The sequence below is a fragment of the Psittacula echo genome, assembly GCF_963264785.1.
Source record: "Psittacula echo genome assembly, chromosome: Z".
NCBI classification, from domain to species: Eukaryota; Metazoa; Chordata; class Aves; order Psittaciformes; family Psittacidae; genus Psittacula; species Psittacula echo.
The window spans coordinates 10,541,308-10,558,304 of record NC_137742.1 but is presented as its reverse complement, the minus strand read 5'-3'; the positions used below and the strand labels follow the sequence as shown (position 1 = coordinate 10,558,304).

Below are 16,997 nucleotides of genomic sequence, written 5' to 3'. Positions count from 1 at the left end.
GTTGTTCTTTGCTGAGGACAAAGACTCCAGAGCTTCTGAACTCTGGTTGGCTGAAGTCAGGCGTAACAAGTGATTTAGTAGGGACTTTTTATCAAAGCTTCATCTAGCATGTTAATAAGCATGTGGGTTCATACTGCTGCCAGCAGCATATCCACTGCAAACGATGGCACAGCTGTAGAGCGTTCACTGGCTGGGGTCTGGTGAAAGGCACTGGGCTTTCAGAAGCTGCTAACACTGCTGTTAATGTGAAGCTGGTATTTGAATCAAGAACTATGGAATGATCAGCTGGAGCCCTGCAAAAGCTCTGGTGCTCTGTGCAGTCACATCAGAACCACAGAACAAGTCCACCTGCTGAAGCCACAAGTGACCCCCGACAATGTGCTGTGCAAGCACTTCCACTCCAAAATTAGGGCTGTCACAGCACATTCAGCCATCTCTGTCTTCTCAGTGATGCGGGCTGTAGCTCAATCAAAGCTGGCTCAGTAGCTAGAAATGCCGAGGGTAAGGGAACACTGCTGTCTGACCAGCTGTGAATGTCACTGCCTGCTTCTACAGCTACCCTGAGGAGCCCACGTTTGGCCAAGCAGCAACAGAGCCACCACAGTGACAGTTATCTGGGTGGTATATTTGGTGCACACACTCCCAGGAATGTCACTCAGATAGCCCTGGGGTACAACAGTGCAAGGAGAGAACTTTAACAGAAGACTAAAGTCCTACATTAGTACCCTGGCTGGGGCTCTTTTAGCATGGGTTGGTCTCTGTCTTACAACTGGGACCAGATTACTCTGTGGAGCAGACATCCTCTCAGGTCTGAGTTTATGGATCTCAAGATGGTTCCTGTGTCCAGGCCAGCAGCAGTTCAGTCACACCCAAACCCAGGGCTTCAGTGCCCTGTTACAGAATACTTCCTCACCCAGAGAAATCAGGCTTCCAGGAGCAAGAATGCTGGTGTCAGTGGTACTTCAGTGTTTGCGCTTGACAGCCACCAGAAAGCTATAAAGCAGCACTATAAAACCCACTGTCTTGTTAAAACCATGGCGGAAAGAGCAGGCATTAAAGTAAGCTTCCCTTTAAAATAACCAGCCCTTAAGAAGCCTCCTTCCAGCTCCCTGGGTCAGGGAGAGCCTTCCTGTGACTAAGGTGAGAATATGTGGCAGCTGGGTAGTCCTTGTCCTCACTGAAAGAATAAATGGATGTGAGCACTTGCAGTGGTTTCCCAAGCACTTTCTCAGCAAGCACACAGAAAACAGGGCTGCTGAGGAGCTCTGCACTTTCATTTGGAGCTGAAAAAACATCAGGTACACAGGTCACAGGGAAAGGAGATGCCCAGCCAGTAATGCAGTGCTAGGGAGGAAAACTTTCCTTCCGCATACTCTGACATCCGGGAGATGAATATTGGTTGATTGTACTTTCTGTTTTTAAAGAGCCACTCAGCAAAGGACATTCAGCCTCTCATCCAAGCTGGCCCTTTCTAAAGACCTATTCACACACCCCACAGTGCCATGTCCCGGCTGCTGCGTATTGAGAAGTACTTGTAACAAGACAGATGAGTGACCAAAAATTTCCATGAGCAGAGTAGATGTGAGTTAAGTCAGCCACCAAATATAAGCCATTTGATTCCTACCCAGCCTCTTGGGAGAAAGGCAAGTCCCTTTGGCAGATCTGAGCCCCAGAGCAAGCTCCCAGAGCAGGAGCTAATCACTCCCTGGAGGAATGGCTAGGAACACTGAGAAACAAAAGAACAAAGCAGATTTTCAAGTCCTGATGACATTTTTTAACCTGTAGGCTGTATCTTGTTAAGATTCTGTTACCACTGTTCTTTGCATTTTATTTTCTCTACTGCATGTGAGATGATTTAACTAAAAAATGGAAATAATAAAACAGCCTCAGCTGTGAAAATCCACCATCCTTGGCAATAATAGGACTGCAGACATTGCCTGCATAGCCAGGCAATACAGAAAATGGGCTCCCAATATGCAATGGAAACTACTAAAGCTATTACCAAAAAGGGTGATGTTTTTCTCTCCAGTCTTGAGGTTCTTACCTAGATGCTGCGTTAACTCTTGTGTGAAAATGTGCTAAATGAGCATTTCTGAAGCATCATCCCCTTCCTGCTCTTTGATACTGGTCTGACACCTGATACAAATGGCTTTTGTTTCAACCTGAGGAACATATCTGAAATTGTCATTACACCATTCTAGGGGATTAAAAGAGCCTGGCCACATACAATCAAACACAGAACTAAAGTGGTTTCAATTCTGTTTTCAGGTGCAATAAAGACAATTACAGCTCATGGCAGATGCTTGATATTTTATTTGAATAATTGACATTATTTAAAATAAAATTCAATTTGCTACAGAACTCTGGTAGAATTTGTTTTATAGTAAATGCGATCAAAATGCCAGTTTGATTGATTACATAAAGATTAACTGGGGCTGGGAATGGGTAGAGATCCCCTTCACACCTGGCCTGTTGACATGGCTGGTGTTTCGCAAGCTGTCCTTCAGGCACCCGAGGCCAACCTGAACAACCCTTGCACCAGGTTTCACTGCACCACCAGCAGAATGGGCTGTCTGCCCAGCATGGAAAGTTGCCCTGCCACACACCATGCAGCAGAGCTGCTGATGCAGGCCCTGGGGTGCTCCAGCAGAGCCAAGCCACTGGAAGAGCCATGAAGCCCACTGAAGAAAGCCTCAGGGCTCCCACAGTGTCACCCTCAAAACAAGGCAACGAGCACAGGAGCACTTTTTATCCCAGTGGGCAGAGTGGGAGCCCTCAGCTCAGAGTCCCCGCCAGGCTGCTGCTCTCCAGAACTGTCAGGAGGCAGCTTTGGGAGTCACTGGCTCAAAGGACAACCACCAGTTTCGGCTCTGCATCCATACTTCTCACAAGCCTTTCCACCAAGGTATCCAGGCCTTGGTACATGGCAGCAGCTAGCACAAGGCAGCAGAGCAGCCTCCGACAAAGTCAAAACAGTGCCAGGTACGTAAATCAGGTACATAAATCAATCTGACATGAGAAGCTACAGTCCTGGAGTAACTATTGATCCCCAGCACAACACTGAAGTCTCATCACATTGTGTCACTTGTTACACAGTTCTTCAGAAGTGCCTCTCCCCTAAATCACCATGTTAATCCCCATACTCCATGGTCTTCCCTTCTGTGAGAGGTTGCCCAGAAACATGCTTCCAGCCTTCAGCTGCAAAATGCCCTTCTCAGACAAGTTTTAACTTCAGCCCCACCACTATAAACTGGTGAAGCTGAACACGACAGGATATGATGCAAGGCAACGTGCCGCGGTCGTAGTCATGATCCATCTCCACATCTCCTGCATACTGGCCAGCTACATGTCTCCTCACCATCATTTTAAGTAATGTAATTAACACAGTTGAGCACCCCACAGAGAATTCCAGGAGGTAACACTGGACTTGGATTAGATGTTTTGGTCATATAAAGTTTAACAACATAATGTCTCCTTCAGAGTCCTGACGAGCCAAAACCTCCTACTGAAACACCTACTCAGGCAACGAGCCAAGCAGTCTTCCCCTCCTGAAGTCCAATGCTCCCAGCTCCATGCTGTAACATGAGTTTGGATCCCGAGATTTGGTTTTTGTAACAACACAAAAATAAGCCACAGGAAAAAGCAGCACATTCTCTCACTGCAGCTGCTTGCCCAGAGACCTCCTTGTTCTTCCTGACATGTACAGTTCATGTGTGCCTACAGGAGCAGGCAGGATCCAGCAAGTTCTTCATCTGCTGAAGTCAAATAGCATGAGAGATGGGAACCATGACACTGGGAGTCATATTTGAGGGCTTTATTAGTTGTCCTTCTGCAGAATCATAATATTTAGCAAATTACTTTAAAGATTCCTCAAGACTGCTGATACTTGAAGTATTTAGAACTTGAACAATGTACAACTTAATAGTTTGAGCTATCAAAAACAACCCAAAACTTGGTTTCTAGTACTAGATGTTATAATGTAATTCTATAGCAGTGTGAAAAATGGAACTAATGCAGTGAGTATATTTGTTTTAAAGAAAGTGCTTGAAAGAAACTTCCTGCATCACACTATTATGTAAAATGAAAAGATAACTGATATCCTAGCAGGGCATTGTCTTAAATAGCCTACAAGCCTGGGGGATTAAGAATACTGAGCCCCAGCTCTCTGCTTTCAGGTTCAAGAACCAATACAAGCTGCAGATCCAAGCAGAGTTCACAGCTTACCTGTTGCAAGAGAACTTACACACCACTCAGCATTGGCAGAAGTGTTGGATGCATGGGTAAAAATAAAACCAAACCAAACCAAAGAAAACCCACAAGAGGAACTGCTTCTCTCTTTATGCATAGCGACAGCTTCTGAACCAGTGTTTTACTAAGTTACATACTAACTTTTGACCAAAAAAATAAAACTCCATTGCACTAAAGGTCAAATTTACCCAGATAATCTGGACTGTGACACAGTCAAGTAATTCAGTACAAGCAGACAAGACACCATGAAAGCAGCTTCAAAGAACCAAAGCATCCTATTTTCAGAACCAACTTAGTAGCTCTTCTGTCCAACTCCAGTGCAACAGTGAGGGGAGGAAACCACTCCTGTCTCTACCTACGTACAATTCCAGTAGAGGCTGGGCAGTCTAAACTCTCCGTGGCCAAGCTGGAAAAAGGAAACTTAGGAAAGGACACTTTAAAAATTTAATTTAAGAAAGAAAGTTGGCTTTCAGTGGAAAGAGAAATGCTAGAGTGATGCACGCGGGCGGGCTTGCTCAGTCACTCTCCCCTGCATGTGAAAAGCTGGGCTCCCTCCTGCAGAGAGCGAGTCACACTGGATGTGGAGGTGGCAGGGCTGGCCCTGCTCCGCTGCACGCCAAGAATCCAGGAACGTGATTTCAGCTGGCTCCTGCACGAGCCATTAGATCTTCCAAAGCGTTGTGTTGGTCGTTGTTATGTAATAATAAGACCTCCTTAATGTCTTTTAGTTCAAAGCCCATTTCTTTAAATTGACTCATTAGCTGGAGGAGTTCTGTGATCTGAAAGACACAGACAGTCCATTATTTGCAAGGAGAAAGAGGATGATCGGTGCTTGGTGCAGGTTTAGCACAGAGCCTGCCTTCAGCGACTTGGGCATCCCATGGAGTGGATGCCTGTTCCCCAAGTACAGCCTGTTCTGGCTCCACTGGGACAAAGTCACCCACATTAGAGCCTCCAGAGTCTCACCTGTGTTTGCAGCCCTGCATTTCCAAAACCCTCTTCAGCAACAGGATCAAAGCTCAGCCTGTGGGGGCCCTCTCTCCCAGTGTTTTCTCTCCACAGCAGGAAATTTACCAGCCTGGCCCAATTTGGGCTCCCAAAATTGGAGATTAACAGCACCCTGCTCCCCCATCCACCATCCTGCTGTATCTGAACCTCTTTTTAATTTACTTCGATTTCAGGAACAGTACCGTATCTCTCACCATCAAATGGCTTCTCAGAACTAGGGCAGACTTGGAGGATTAGCACAAACCCTATAGGACACGTTGTCATCAACCATGAATCCTCCATGAGCTCTGGAAAAATTAAGTGGCCACAAGTGGATTAGCTGATCAGACTTTCATGAACCCTCTGTCATTTACAGGGCCTCAGCTGCACTTGAGGGGAAAGGAAAAAAAAAAAAAAAAAAAAAACACAAAAAGAAGCAAGCAGGTTGAAATGGGTGATCAGGAGATTGGCCATTTCCAAGTTCAGGGTTAAGCTAGTAGCAAATGTGTTTCCTGAATCAGTCACTTCTCCCATATTTGCACTGTCGTTCCTCCATTTGCAAACATCACTAAAGGCAGGAAGACATACATATTTGGTGCGTATGGTGGGGGTGGGCTGCACCTCTAAAGCATGCAGAGTTGTCTAAAAGATCCTGCTGTCCTCTGTCATGGCTACCTGCTCCTGCCTCTGTACCTTTGGTGCTGATAAAACAGCCAAACAATGAACCAGATCCAAAAAACAGATTTCCTAGCTTCCAGAGCAAGCCCTAACCCAGTTGGCTGAGCAGCCTGGCAGATGCATTCATACAAGGGAGAAAATCCATGGCCAGGGCACACTGGCAGGGTTTGAAAGATAACTTGCTGCTTCTGAAGTTAACTGGCTCTGTATCAAGCACCTTGCACGCAAGAGAACTCTGGGTTCAAAAATATACCCAGAAATAAGCAGGGTCTTTAAAAAACATCCAGTCCCCATAAAAATGCATGCAAGTGAGAGCAATAAAACAATACAGAAGAATTCTAATGCTTCAACACATATTTGGTTTATCATTACAAAGATGTCCTTCGGCAGTCAGTTTTGGAAACAAGGCAGCATTACCACAAAAGCCAGAATTACATCAGCCAGAGGAACTGCTGCTGGAATTCCCCATCACTGCACATTCTCTCTATGGCTTAGCACACTGCATGCTCACCTTCTCCTCTGAACACTGATGCATTTCCAAAGCTGCTTCAACAAGAAGTGGATCAAAGCCCTTCTCGCAAAGCTGTCCATGTGTAAACAGGTAATCCAGAACCTGTGGGGAACAAAGAAAAGAAACTAAGTTTGCAGAGTGGCATTTGAAGCACATGGTTGAATACCATCTCTGTACAGAGGGGCTGAGCACAACTCTACCCCAAGCCTCACCAGGGACCGAGATAAAGTCCTTCTTAGTAGAGCTGGGAAAGTCTTTATGCAAGAGCTTGTTTAGAGAAAACAGGAAAGTCCTTCTGTCCTCCTGTGTTCTCTCACCAGCTCTGAAGGTCATCTTCCACTTGAGTCACAGCAGCTTCAGAAGCCTATCTTTGGCCTTCCATGCCTGATCATTGAGCAGAACGCACACGTTTAACTGTGCTTTTTATACTAAAAGTTTTTAAAGTGAAACTGTAGGTCCAGCAGTCAAGATGTGTCAGCTTTGAGCTTCCTCTCAGACAGCCACAAGAGCTGATGCAAACTGAAAGCAGTCAGCCTTTTCAGATCAACTCAGCACACTGGTGAGTGAGCTGCAAATCCCAGCTCATGTGCCCAGAAACCACTGCCAGATTTCTTACCTCTGCTCAGCTCTGAGGTGCAGGGAAAAGGTCAGATTGGTAACGCTATGTGCAAACACAGCAGGATTTAAAACCGCCCTCCTAAGTGACTTTTATTCCACTTGATACTACAGTTCATTCCAGTGCACACATTAAACCACTTTCACTGTGTAGGCAGATCAGGCAACACATCAGCTCCACAACCAGAAGTCCCTGGGGCCAGCCCTCTTCCCCAGGCACAGGCTTGGCCATGCCTAGAGCCAGCATGGAAAGTTAAAGAGGCCATGCTCTCCCTGCCTTAAAATGTTTGTTTGAAGCTATTCCAAGCCCCAGAGCCATGCTTCACCCTGCAGCTCTTTATGTGCTGTGACCTGGTTTTAGCAAGTGTTTGAGGCAGCGCATAAGGAAGTAAGCACCACAACCAGGGCATGCAGAAGAAAGTCGGTCAGTGGTGCCTCCCTAAGAGCTGTTGTAAGCCTGCAGAGGCCAATCTCTCTGCAAGGAGAGACGTCAGCATCATAACCCCTTGTAATAAGAACAAGGGAAGATGGCTGCTCTTTTATCATATGGCACCAAGCATGGCGTAGAGCCGCACTAAGCTTCCTTCGGATGGTTCTATGACTCCTAGGAAGACCTAGTACCTCTCCCAGGTTCAGGTGCAGCTAAGGGCCCATTCCAACCTCAGCAGAGCCCTGGCCCAGCACCCCACAGTTATGGCTGGCTTAAGCAGTCTCTCATCAGAAACAGGCACAGACACTCTTGTTTTGAGAGCCTCTACTGCTAGGTGGCAACTTCTCTAGTGGTTAACATCACAGTGGCTGTGGGCTGCAGCTCCCTGTTAGAATCAAAATATTCCTCCCTATGCATTTAGCAAACCCAAGGTTGTTTCTCAGCAGAATCAGCATCCAACCAACGGTTTCTTTCCCACCGCACAAGCTCTTACCTGGTCTATGTTCTGTCCCTTCTTCTTCATTGCTTTCAGGACGTTCTCAGGTGAGTACCCCATGTTTACGACTGTCTCTATGCACTGCCTCTCGCTAGCAGAGAGCGCCTGCTGTAGCTCTGGAGCAGGGCCACCTGGCCACTTTGCACGGCTGGTGTTATTGGGCACTTTAGACACCGGGAAATTTTGGTGTGTTACCTAAAGGGGAAAACTCAGATGCTAAGGTGATGGTCATCTTCTGCATCCCCATACCCTGTTCCTGGCTAGCACAGCACCCATGTAATTAACCCAAGAGGATTTCCAGAATGTCCTTGGGAAGTTACTCACTGCTAGGATGAAACCAAGCAGTGTACAGTCTGACTCCCACCAAACAACAACCAGCAACCTAGACTCTCCACAATATACCCTCTCCTACCAGTGGGACTCAAAACCTTTCAATACCCAACCTTTGCAAAAGTGAAGATCTTTATGACATAGCCAAACCCTGTACTTCAAAAGCAGCATACAGATTGCTTCCTTCAACCCAAGTTTACTTAGCACTATGATCTTCTGCACTCACAGGAACACTGTTTCTGGAGATTCTCAAAAACACAACCCAGTGCAAGCACATAGGTATTTGTGAACTTACCACAGGGATTTCTGTTTCCTTGTAGTCTGGGTGTACCTGTTGGACAACACACAAATAAGATGACCGTAAACATTACACACCAGTAACCAGAGTTTGCTGCAGCAAAGAGGAGAGATTCAGGAACAAGTCTACCATACTGGGGAAACCTGTGGTCTGATAAGTCTTCCCATGTGAGATGCAGACCTTACACAGTTGTGTGCAGTTACAGAACAGCCATCGTAAGGATTGTTTCTTCTTTTAGCACACTACAAACAGATTATACTCCAAGAAGTATCTGTGTGTATCCCTTGTAACTACTGACTTCTTTATTCAGTCACTGTGACGGCTACAAGTTCATATATCTCAGTGTAGCATGCTGGCTGCTGCTAAGCTCTTGACCCAGTACTCTGCTTCCTGACAGCAATAATTTAGAAGTTACCACCCAGAGACTTCAGGTTAATGCATTTTGTAATACTACTTATGCCAACATAGACAGATTGCTTGAAGAGTTGGTCACTTCTCTGGGACCGAACTAAACAACAAAAATACCTGTTTACTGAAAACCAATCCTGAGAATATCTTTAAGAATTCTGAAAAATTCCATTTATCTGCAAAAACACCCAAACCACCACCACTAAGGTGCAGTGGTATATATTCTGAATCATCCACCACGAGTGTCCCATGCTGCCATAACCAGAGATTTCTGCAAATAAAATGCATCATACTAGTCAGCTCTCTGATCAGCTCCATTTAATTACAACCTGTTGTCCTCACTAATTGTTTCTCCCTCTGTCAGTGCTGCAAAAAGCAAACTAGTGAGCTTCAAGAAAACAAGAAGAGGAGGGGAGAACCAGAATCAGTGAAGCCTCAGAGAATCACAGGCTTATTTCCATCAAAACAACCCCCTAGATTCAATTCACTGCTAAAGCATAAACTCCAGTGGCAACTCCAGATCCAAAGTTAAAATTTCTAGTCTTGTGAGATTAAAAAAAAAAAAAAAAAAAAAATCATTGTGGACTACACTGGGACATAAAATTTCTGAAGACTTCCTAAAAGGCTGGGCAGCCATTGTAACAATAGGAGCCTTGAGAAGAACAACTTCGGGATGTTGGCTGACAAAATGGTTAACATGACCAGGCATCGTGCACCTGCAGCTCAAACTAACCCTATGCTGGGCTGCACCAAAAGGAGTGTGACCAGCAGGTTGAGGGAGGCAATTCTCCCTCTCTGCTCCACTCTCGTGGCACCTCGCCTGCAGTCCTGCCTCCAGCTCTGGAGCCACCACCTGCATAACTGAGGCCAGAGGAGGCCATGAAGATGCTGCGAGGACTGGAGCACCTCTATTCTGGGGACAGGCTGAGACAGCTGGGCTTGTTCAGCCTGTAGAAGAGAAGGCTCCAGGGAGACCTTAGAGCAGCTTCAGTGCCTAAAGGGGGCTACAAGAAACCTGGAGAGGGATTTATTACAAGTGCATGTAGTGACAGGACAAGGCAGAATGGCTTTAACCTGACACAGGAGAGATTCAGATCAGGTACTGGGAAGAAATTCTTCCCTGTGAAGGTGCTGAGGCGCTGGCACAGGTTGCCCAGAGAAGCTGTGGCTGCCCCATCCCTGACAGTGTAAGGCTAGGTTGGACGGGGCTTGGAGCACCCTGCTCTACTGGAAGGTGTCCCTGCCCGTGGCAGTCCCTTTGAGCTACACAGTCATACAACCACCTCTCCAACCTATGATCTACAGCAGCAAGCACTTGCTCAGCACATTGCTGCTTCTGACAGAGTTCACTGTATTAAATTTGCTCTAGTTGTCAGTAAAGAGCTGTTCTGCTGTGCTCTGACAAATACACTAGTTGCCAGAATACTGTATTTCACCATTAGCACTATATTTATCTAAGCCTGAAAGAGGTGAAAGAACAATGGGAGAGAAGTGGTGTCACTTGCTTTAGAGCACATGATGTCACACAAAAACTTACAGCATGCCAGTAAGGCCACAGAACCGGTGAAGCACTGCTTAGACTGGACAGAAGAAACCAGGTTAGTATGGAGCCAGCTAGAGGATTTGGTTACAAATCTTTCACTAGGCTTCAAGACACTGGTGTCCAGATCTTAGGTTCTTCAGGAAAAGAGCTCACAAGCGTACCCAAATCTCTGCACTTACTCACAAAGAGACAAAGACGATGACTAGTGTGAAGTTAAGTGTCCTCAAAGTCATTTTAGAACTTTCTACAGGTTTCACAGGAAATGAAGGGTCAACCTCCATCCCAGAGCCACAGGGCAACCAACTAACTAGAGCAATCTGAGGCGACCTTCAGGACTGCTTTTGGCATCCACCAAGCAATCATTCCACCCTTCTTCACAAGGAAAAGGGTCAATACCAGATTTGACCCATCATTTTCTTCCTTTTAAAGATTATATTTTAAAAGGATCTCAGGAAGAAATAGAATAAAATTTAAAAAAACATTTATTTCACCACATGTCAACTGCAAGCACTTTTTTCTCTGCTGAATGAAACAGCACATCTGTGTTTTTTAAAGTATTCCTTCCCTTTCCTGAAAAGCCTGCATTTCAAATTATTTCTAGCAAATAAAGAAGCAAGCCAAGGAACAAATCTAGAAAATATTTGACTCAAAACCTAACAGCACTTCAGAATATGATGTATTTCAGCTGGGTAAGACAGAAAGCAGAGCTGTGCAAAGAAGGTGTCTTACACGCTTTGCTCAAAGATGTGAAGTTATGAACAGAGCTGGAAAGCTGAAAATTGCCAGAAGTGATCTAAAAATATCACATATTGGGGAAACCTGCAGAGCAATAATCTGAGGTTCAGAACTACAAGCATGAAGGCCTGTTGGACTGAAAAATTTGTTGTGTGAATAAAGAGGACCTACACATTACTCCCGTTTAATGAACTAAAAGGAAAGCCACAGGACATTTCAGAAGCAACATTTGCCTCCACACCTCCATATCTTCCCATTAACCCAAATTCTAATCCATCTTTACCGTAGTCGCTGTGCTTTGAGGTGGTTCTTCTTCTGTACAAACTGTCGACACAGCCAGGGAAGGCAGCCTGGATGAAGAGGATAATGTTGATGTCTCCATGCCACTGTCCTCATTTAGAGCAGAAAAACCAACCATGTGGTGTCCGTTCAGTTCACTAGCTTTGCTCTGAGCACAGGTCTGCAAAGAGCTGAGCAAAGTGCCATTGCGGAGACAGGTAGTGCTATGGAAAGTGCTTGTGAGCTTTGATGATTTCTGATCATTCTCATCGGAGTCAAGTTTAGGAAAGGACAGGGATTTGATATTGCTCACTGAAGTGATAGGGGACAGGGACACTTTGGAAGACAAGGACATCTTTTCACAGTTTCCCAACTGCGGTAAAGTGATAAAGCCATTGGGTTTGTGAAGGGGCTTGAAGTCCAACGTGGCCCTTTCTATGGATGCCAGAACTTCCTCATCTTGCAGTACAGACTCAGATCCTCCTTTGGGTAAGGTGTTATCTAACAGCTGGGCAACAATTGGCCCAGTAGTACCAACATGAATTTCAAGAATATTTTTTAATTCCTCCTTGTCATCAATAGTTTTTAATTCCAGTTTATCAAATGGGTCTTCTTCACATTCAAAATCAGCTGGGTTGAAGTCTGTTTTTGGACGAGGTGGACTGAGAACCTTCTGCTTCACAGCACTGCTGTTGGCTGGCGTGGGAGTAAGGATATTATTGTGCTGCAGGCTAGCAAGGACAGGGTTGATAGGAGGAGGCATGGTCTCAGGGCAAGGTCCCTCTGAGAATCCCCTCTTGTTGCTGTCTTCTGGAGCTGATTTTGAGCTCGCTAGTCCTTCCACTTCCGCCTTGCGTTCAGCTTCCCTCTGGGCAGCTTGGATTTTTTTGATGTCTTCAGACCACTCGATTGTTTTCTTTTCCAGTGAGAAGTCATACTGACCAAGGGTGGAGGGGAAAGCAGAAAAATAAAGAGTAAGTTACAAGGATCACAGCCACTACGTCTAATAGCAATGAAAGTAACAAAGACGAAGAGCAACATGAATTACCATGGACTCGCATAGAATCACAGAATCATGGAATGGTTTGGGTTGGAAAGGACCTTAAGATCATCTAGTCCCAAATCCCTGTCATGGGCAGGGACACCTCACATTAGACCACTCTGTCCAGTCGGGCCTTGAACACTGCCAGGAATGGAGCATTCACAGCTTCCCTGGACAGCCCACTCCAGTGCCTACCACCCTCTCAGTAAAGAATTTCTTCCTTATATCTAACCTGAACTTCCCCTGTTTAAGTTTTAACCCATTACTGCCCATTACTGTCCTATCGCTACAGTCCCTAATGAAGAGTCCTTCCCCAGCATCCTTGTAGGCCCCCTTCAGACACTGGAAGGCGGCTATGAGGTCTCCACACAGCCTTCTCTTCTCCAGGCTGAACAGCCCCAACTTTCTCAGCCTATTTTCATATGGGAGGTGCTCCAGTCCCCTGATCATCCTTATGACCTCCTCTGGACTTGTTCCAACAGTTCTGTGTCCTTTTTATGTTGAGGACACCAGAACTGCACACAATACTCCAAGTGAGGTCTCACGAGAGCAGAGTAGAGGGGCAGGATCACCTCCTTTGACCTGCTGGTCACGTTCCTCTTGATGCAGCCCAGGATACGGTTGGCTTTCTGGGCTGCAAGCGCACACTGGAGCCTGCTCATGTTCAGTTTCTCATCAACCAAAAACCCCAAGTCCACATCATTTTTTTTACTCAGTATCTCTTGTCAACTACAGACTGGCAAAGCTAGAAGATCCCCGAAGTACTTCATTTTGCCTCTACCAGCAAAACCTGGCTATAGTCTGGATGAGAATATCATGTTTTGCCTCCTTCCTATATTTATTTTTGCTTTAGAACTACTGAACATCCCAAGATCAGTTTCACATTCCTGTCACCCTCTCCCCCCACAACAATGGACCTAGCAAGAGCAAATCTAACGTGTTACTAGATGGAAGATCATACCCAGATCTGGCAACACTGAACTACCCACTTTCCACAAGTTCCACAAGTCATTCAAGACTCCAACACAGTAAATCTACATCCTAAGACTAACACAGTATTACTCAGTTCCCCCTAAAGGATTCCTAAGGAACCTGAGTTTTATATCACTGGTTTAAGAGGTATTGGTATTCTTACCCACTGCCAATGGCTCACCAGCCAAAGCTATTCACCCTAGTGGCCTAGTTGAGAGGACAAAAATCTGAGCAGGCTAAACGTACTTCAAGCTTTAGTATCTTCTGAAGAATGAATGGCCTCAAATGCTCTATAATGTGGTTTAAAAAAAACCACAAAATGCTCAGAGAGACAACCTACAAGCTAAGTCCTGGATATAACCTACTTCTGACCCACACAAAGTCACAAGATATCCTTGCCAGGATAATGGCACATAATCAAACAGGAATGCTCTTGCCATGAGACTGCTAGTTCATGCAAATCCCTAGTTCTAAAGAGCCACAAGCCAGCAAGGCTTCCTAAGCCTCTATGAGGCTTTTCTGGGACTTGCTATGTGTTATGTCACATCCCATCCTACAACGGGCTCTAGTGAGATTCTGGAGACATGTTGTCTCAACCGTATTAACAGTTTTCCCTTCCCTTTGCTCTAAGACACCAAGAAGTGTGATACACAATTTACCAGCAAGGTAATTAACTCACAGACAGAAGTGCTGAGCACTACTCATTAGATGTTCTTTGCTATCTGAGCAGAGTTATCATAGTTTTCTCTGCATATGTGGCCATATATAGCCAAAATTGACCCAAGCCATGTATTTTTTTATAATAAGGAAATGGGGGGTATTTATATAAATATATATGGATTTGGTTAATTGTGCTTCCCTGCTCTTTCGATTCTTTTTAACAGCTGTCACTACAGCCGTAAAAAAGTCAAACTGCACTGCAAAATGCACAGTCTACATCATGACATGATGTTAATCAAGGTGTTGCAGTCCAATTGGGCACACATACTTGAGCCTCAGCTGGGCAGGAAAATGGAGACAGCACAATGAAGCTAGAAATAGGACATTAAAGTCTCCTACAGCTCTCCCACACTGGCCTAACTGGGCGGAAATATGTGTATTAAGACAATCAGGTCTTAATCAATCATTTAATGGTTATAATGAAAAAGCCATGATGGTACTAGGGTAATATGCAGGGCAGGAAAAAAGGCAAAAGAGAGCAGAATCATCTGCAGCGATCTGTCACAGCTGAAGCAAAAACAATCATCAGCTGGGACTGATCAGGGAAAGTCATGGATTAAAATGAGAAAACATAACTCAATTATATTTCATGTATCACAACCTGCATTTGAAGATTAGATTTTCAACAGTTATGCTAAAGTGATCAATTTTGTGCTAAAAGAGATGTGATCCTCAAAGATCTGGAAATCGTCTATACCAAGATGTAGCCTGTTTGCCCTACAGCTCGAAAAGGATTCCCACTCAGAATGGCACAGAAAACAAGAACTGGAAATTTATTTCTTCATCACAGTATCATAAGAACCCATGAAATACAGTCATAAAAACACTTGTTATCCTTAAGCAAGGTTCTGCAAGTGTGCCATAGCATGCATGTATCAGTTTTTTCTGGTTTTCCTCTTAAACATGCTATTCAAAAGTAGTCAGGGTAACATCTAGACTAGTAACAATGACACACTCTGCTTTTTTGAAGTAGATATACTAAAATAAGTCCTATTAGTTTTTTTTAAAGCAGTGAGAAGTAGCTTTTTGCACCACCTACCGTATTTTTGTCTATCATTCTGATAGATCTTCTACAACTACAGCCTGGTGTACAAAATGACACTACAGGACCAACAAGACTAACATTTGGATACATGTGCAAACTGACTACCTGCAACACGTGCGGGAGGCCAGGGTGAGGGAATAGAAAGGCAAAGCACATCACTTACCTGGGCTTCCCTGACAAGCTGAGAAGAATCAGGCAGGCAGAAACCAATGGGCAATCCAACCTTCGCTGGGGTTTTGAATTTGTCTCCTATCTTAAATGGAACATCATCGAGATAACTGAAGGGCCCTGGGATCAAAAGCAGAAATTGTCTTAAGAGTCTAATGAATTCAATTACAACTCACATTTCTGTATTTGGGAGCTATTCTATCTCTGCTGCCCCAGCTACACCAGACGACTCAATACAAAGGGAGTTGCTTGATCAGATACACACTGAACCTGTCTGGACTTCACTGCCTCAGTTTTGGGGTTGTGTTTTTGTTTGGTTTGCTTGTTTGTGGTTGTGTTGTTTCTTTTTTATGTTCTAGCCTGCAATTATTTAAAAATAAAAACACAAGAACAAACACACAACCTAACAATTGGAACAGATTTTGAACTTAATGTACCAAACTTCTTAGCTCCCATAGTGACAAGACTACGTTCACACAACTGGAAGCTGACATTCTCCTGAACACTGTTATTCTGCTATGTGTCTATAAAAAGATCTATCACTTTTTGTTGCATTCAAGAGGCTTTAAAATTACCCAGCTTTAGAGCAGCTACAACAAACTAAAATCCAGGTTTTGACATACACATAGGAGGTAATATTTGGACAGAAGTGGTCACAAGGGCAAAGTGGCCCAAAGTCTAGACACTCCACTTTAACCAAAACACTGAAATATCTCAAGACTATTTAGCACAGCAGTTCTGATTTTTGAAACAAGGCAATCTAATTTAATCAGCTATCTGATTTCTGGTCACTCCAAAGAGAAGCTTCAGACCTATTTCATGGTCCTCCATTTGTCCTTTGTCACACATGATATTTCAACAGCGTTTTAGGATTAAACTCTTACAGGCACCCTGCAAAATCATGACACAGAGTCACTTAGAGCTTAACCACCTCCAAGAATCATAGAATCATAGTGTAAACCAGGTTGGAAAAGACCTTTAAGATCATCAAGTCCAACCATTACCCCAGCTCTGCCAAGCCCACCACTAAACCATGTCACTGAGGGACTCATCTACACTGTTTGTGAATGCTTCCAGGGATGGTGACTCCACCACTGCCTTGAGTAGCCTGTTCCAATGCCTGAGCACCCTCTCTGTGAAGAAATTGTTCCCAATATCCAATCTAAACCTCTCCTGGCACAGCTTGAGGCCATTTCCTCTTATCCTATCACTTGTATGTGGGAGAAGAAACCCCACCTCAGTCCATCCTCCCATCAGGCAGTTGTAGAGAACAATAAGGTCTCCTCTGAGCCTTTTCTTCTCCAGACTAAACCCCCCAGGTCTCTCAGCTGTTCCTCATCACACTGTGCTCCAGGCTCTGCACCAGTTCTGTTGTCCTCCTCTGGCCCTGCTCCAGCACCTCAATGTCTCTCTTGTAGTGAGAGGTCCAGAACTGAACACAGGATTCGAAGTGCAGCCCCACCAGTGCCCAGTGCAGGGGGATGATCACTGC

The 16,997-nt window shown here is 44.9% G+C and overlaps 1 protein-coding gene across 6 annotated transcripts in view; it reads right to left on the bottom strand.

Annotated features, from left to right (window-relative positions):
- Window positions 1–3,793: 3,793 nt before the first annotated feature.
- UBAP1 (ubiquitin associated protein 1) overlaps window positions 3,794–16,997 on the bottom strand; it is a 42,876-nt gene continuing 29,672 nt past the window's right edge. For 3 of the 6 annotated variants that reach the window (XM_080638115.1, XM_080638114.1, XM_080638113.1), the window contains 6 exons: window positions 15,501–15,625; window positions 11,563–12,495; window positions 8,591–8,626; window positions 7,963–8,160; window positions 6,425–6,526; window positions 3,794–5,027 (listed from right to left, as the gene is read on the bottom strand). In XM_080638115.1, the coding sequence (XP_080494241.1) occupies window positions 4,887–5,027; window positions 6,425–6,526; window positions 7,963–8,160; window positions 8,591–8,626; window positions 11,563–12,495; window positions 15,501–15,625 (1,535 nt within the window). In that variant the 3' untranslated portion in view covers window positions 3,794–4,886. Of the gene's footprint in view, window positions 5,028–5,214; window positions 5,544–6,424; window positions 6,527–7,962; window positions 8,161–8,590; window positions 8,627–11,562; window positions 12,496–15,500; window positions 15,626–16,997 lie in introns of all 6 variants that reach the window. The other 3 variants (XM_080638116.1, XM_080638117.1, XR_013958802.1) reach the window with 2 other exon arrangements.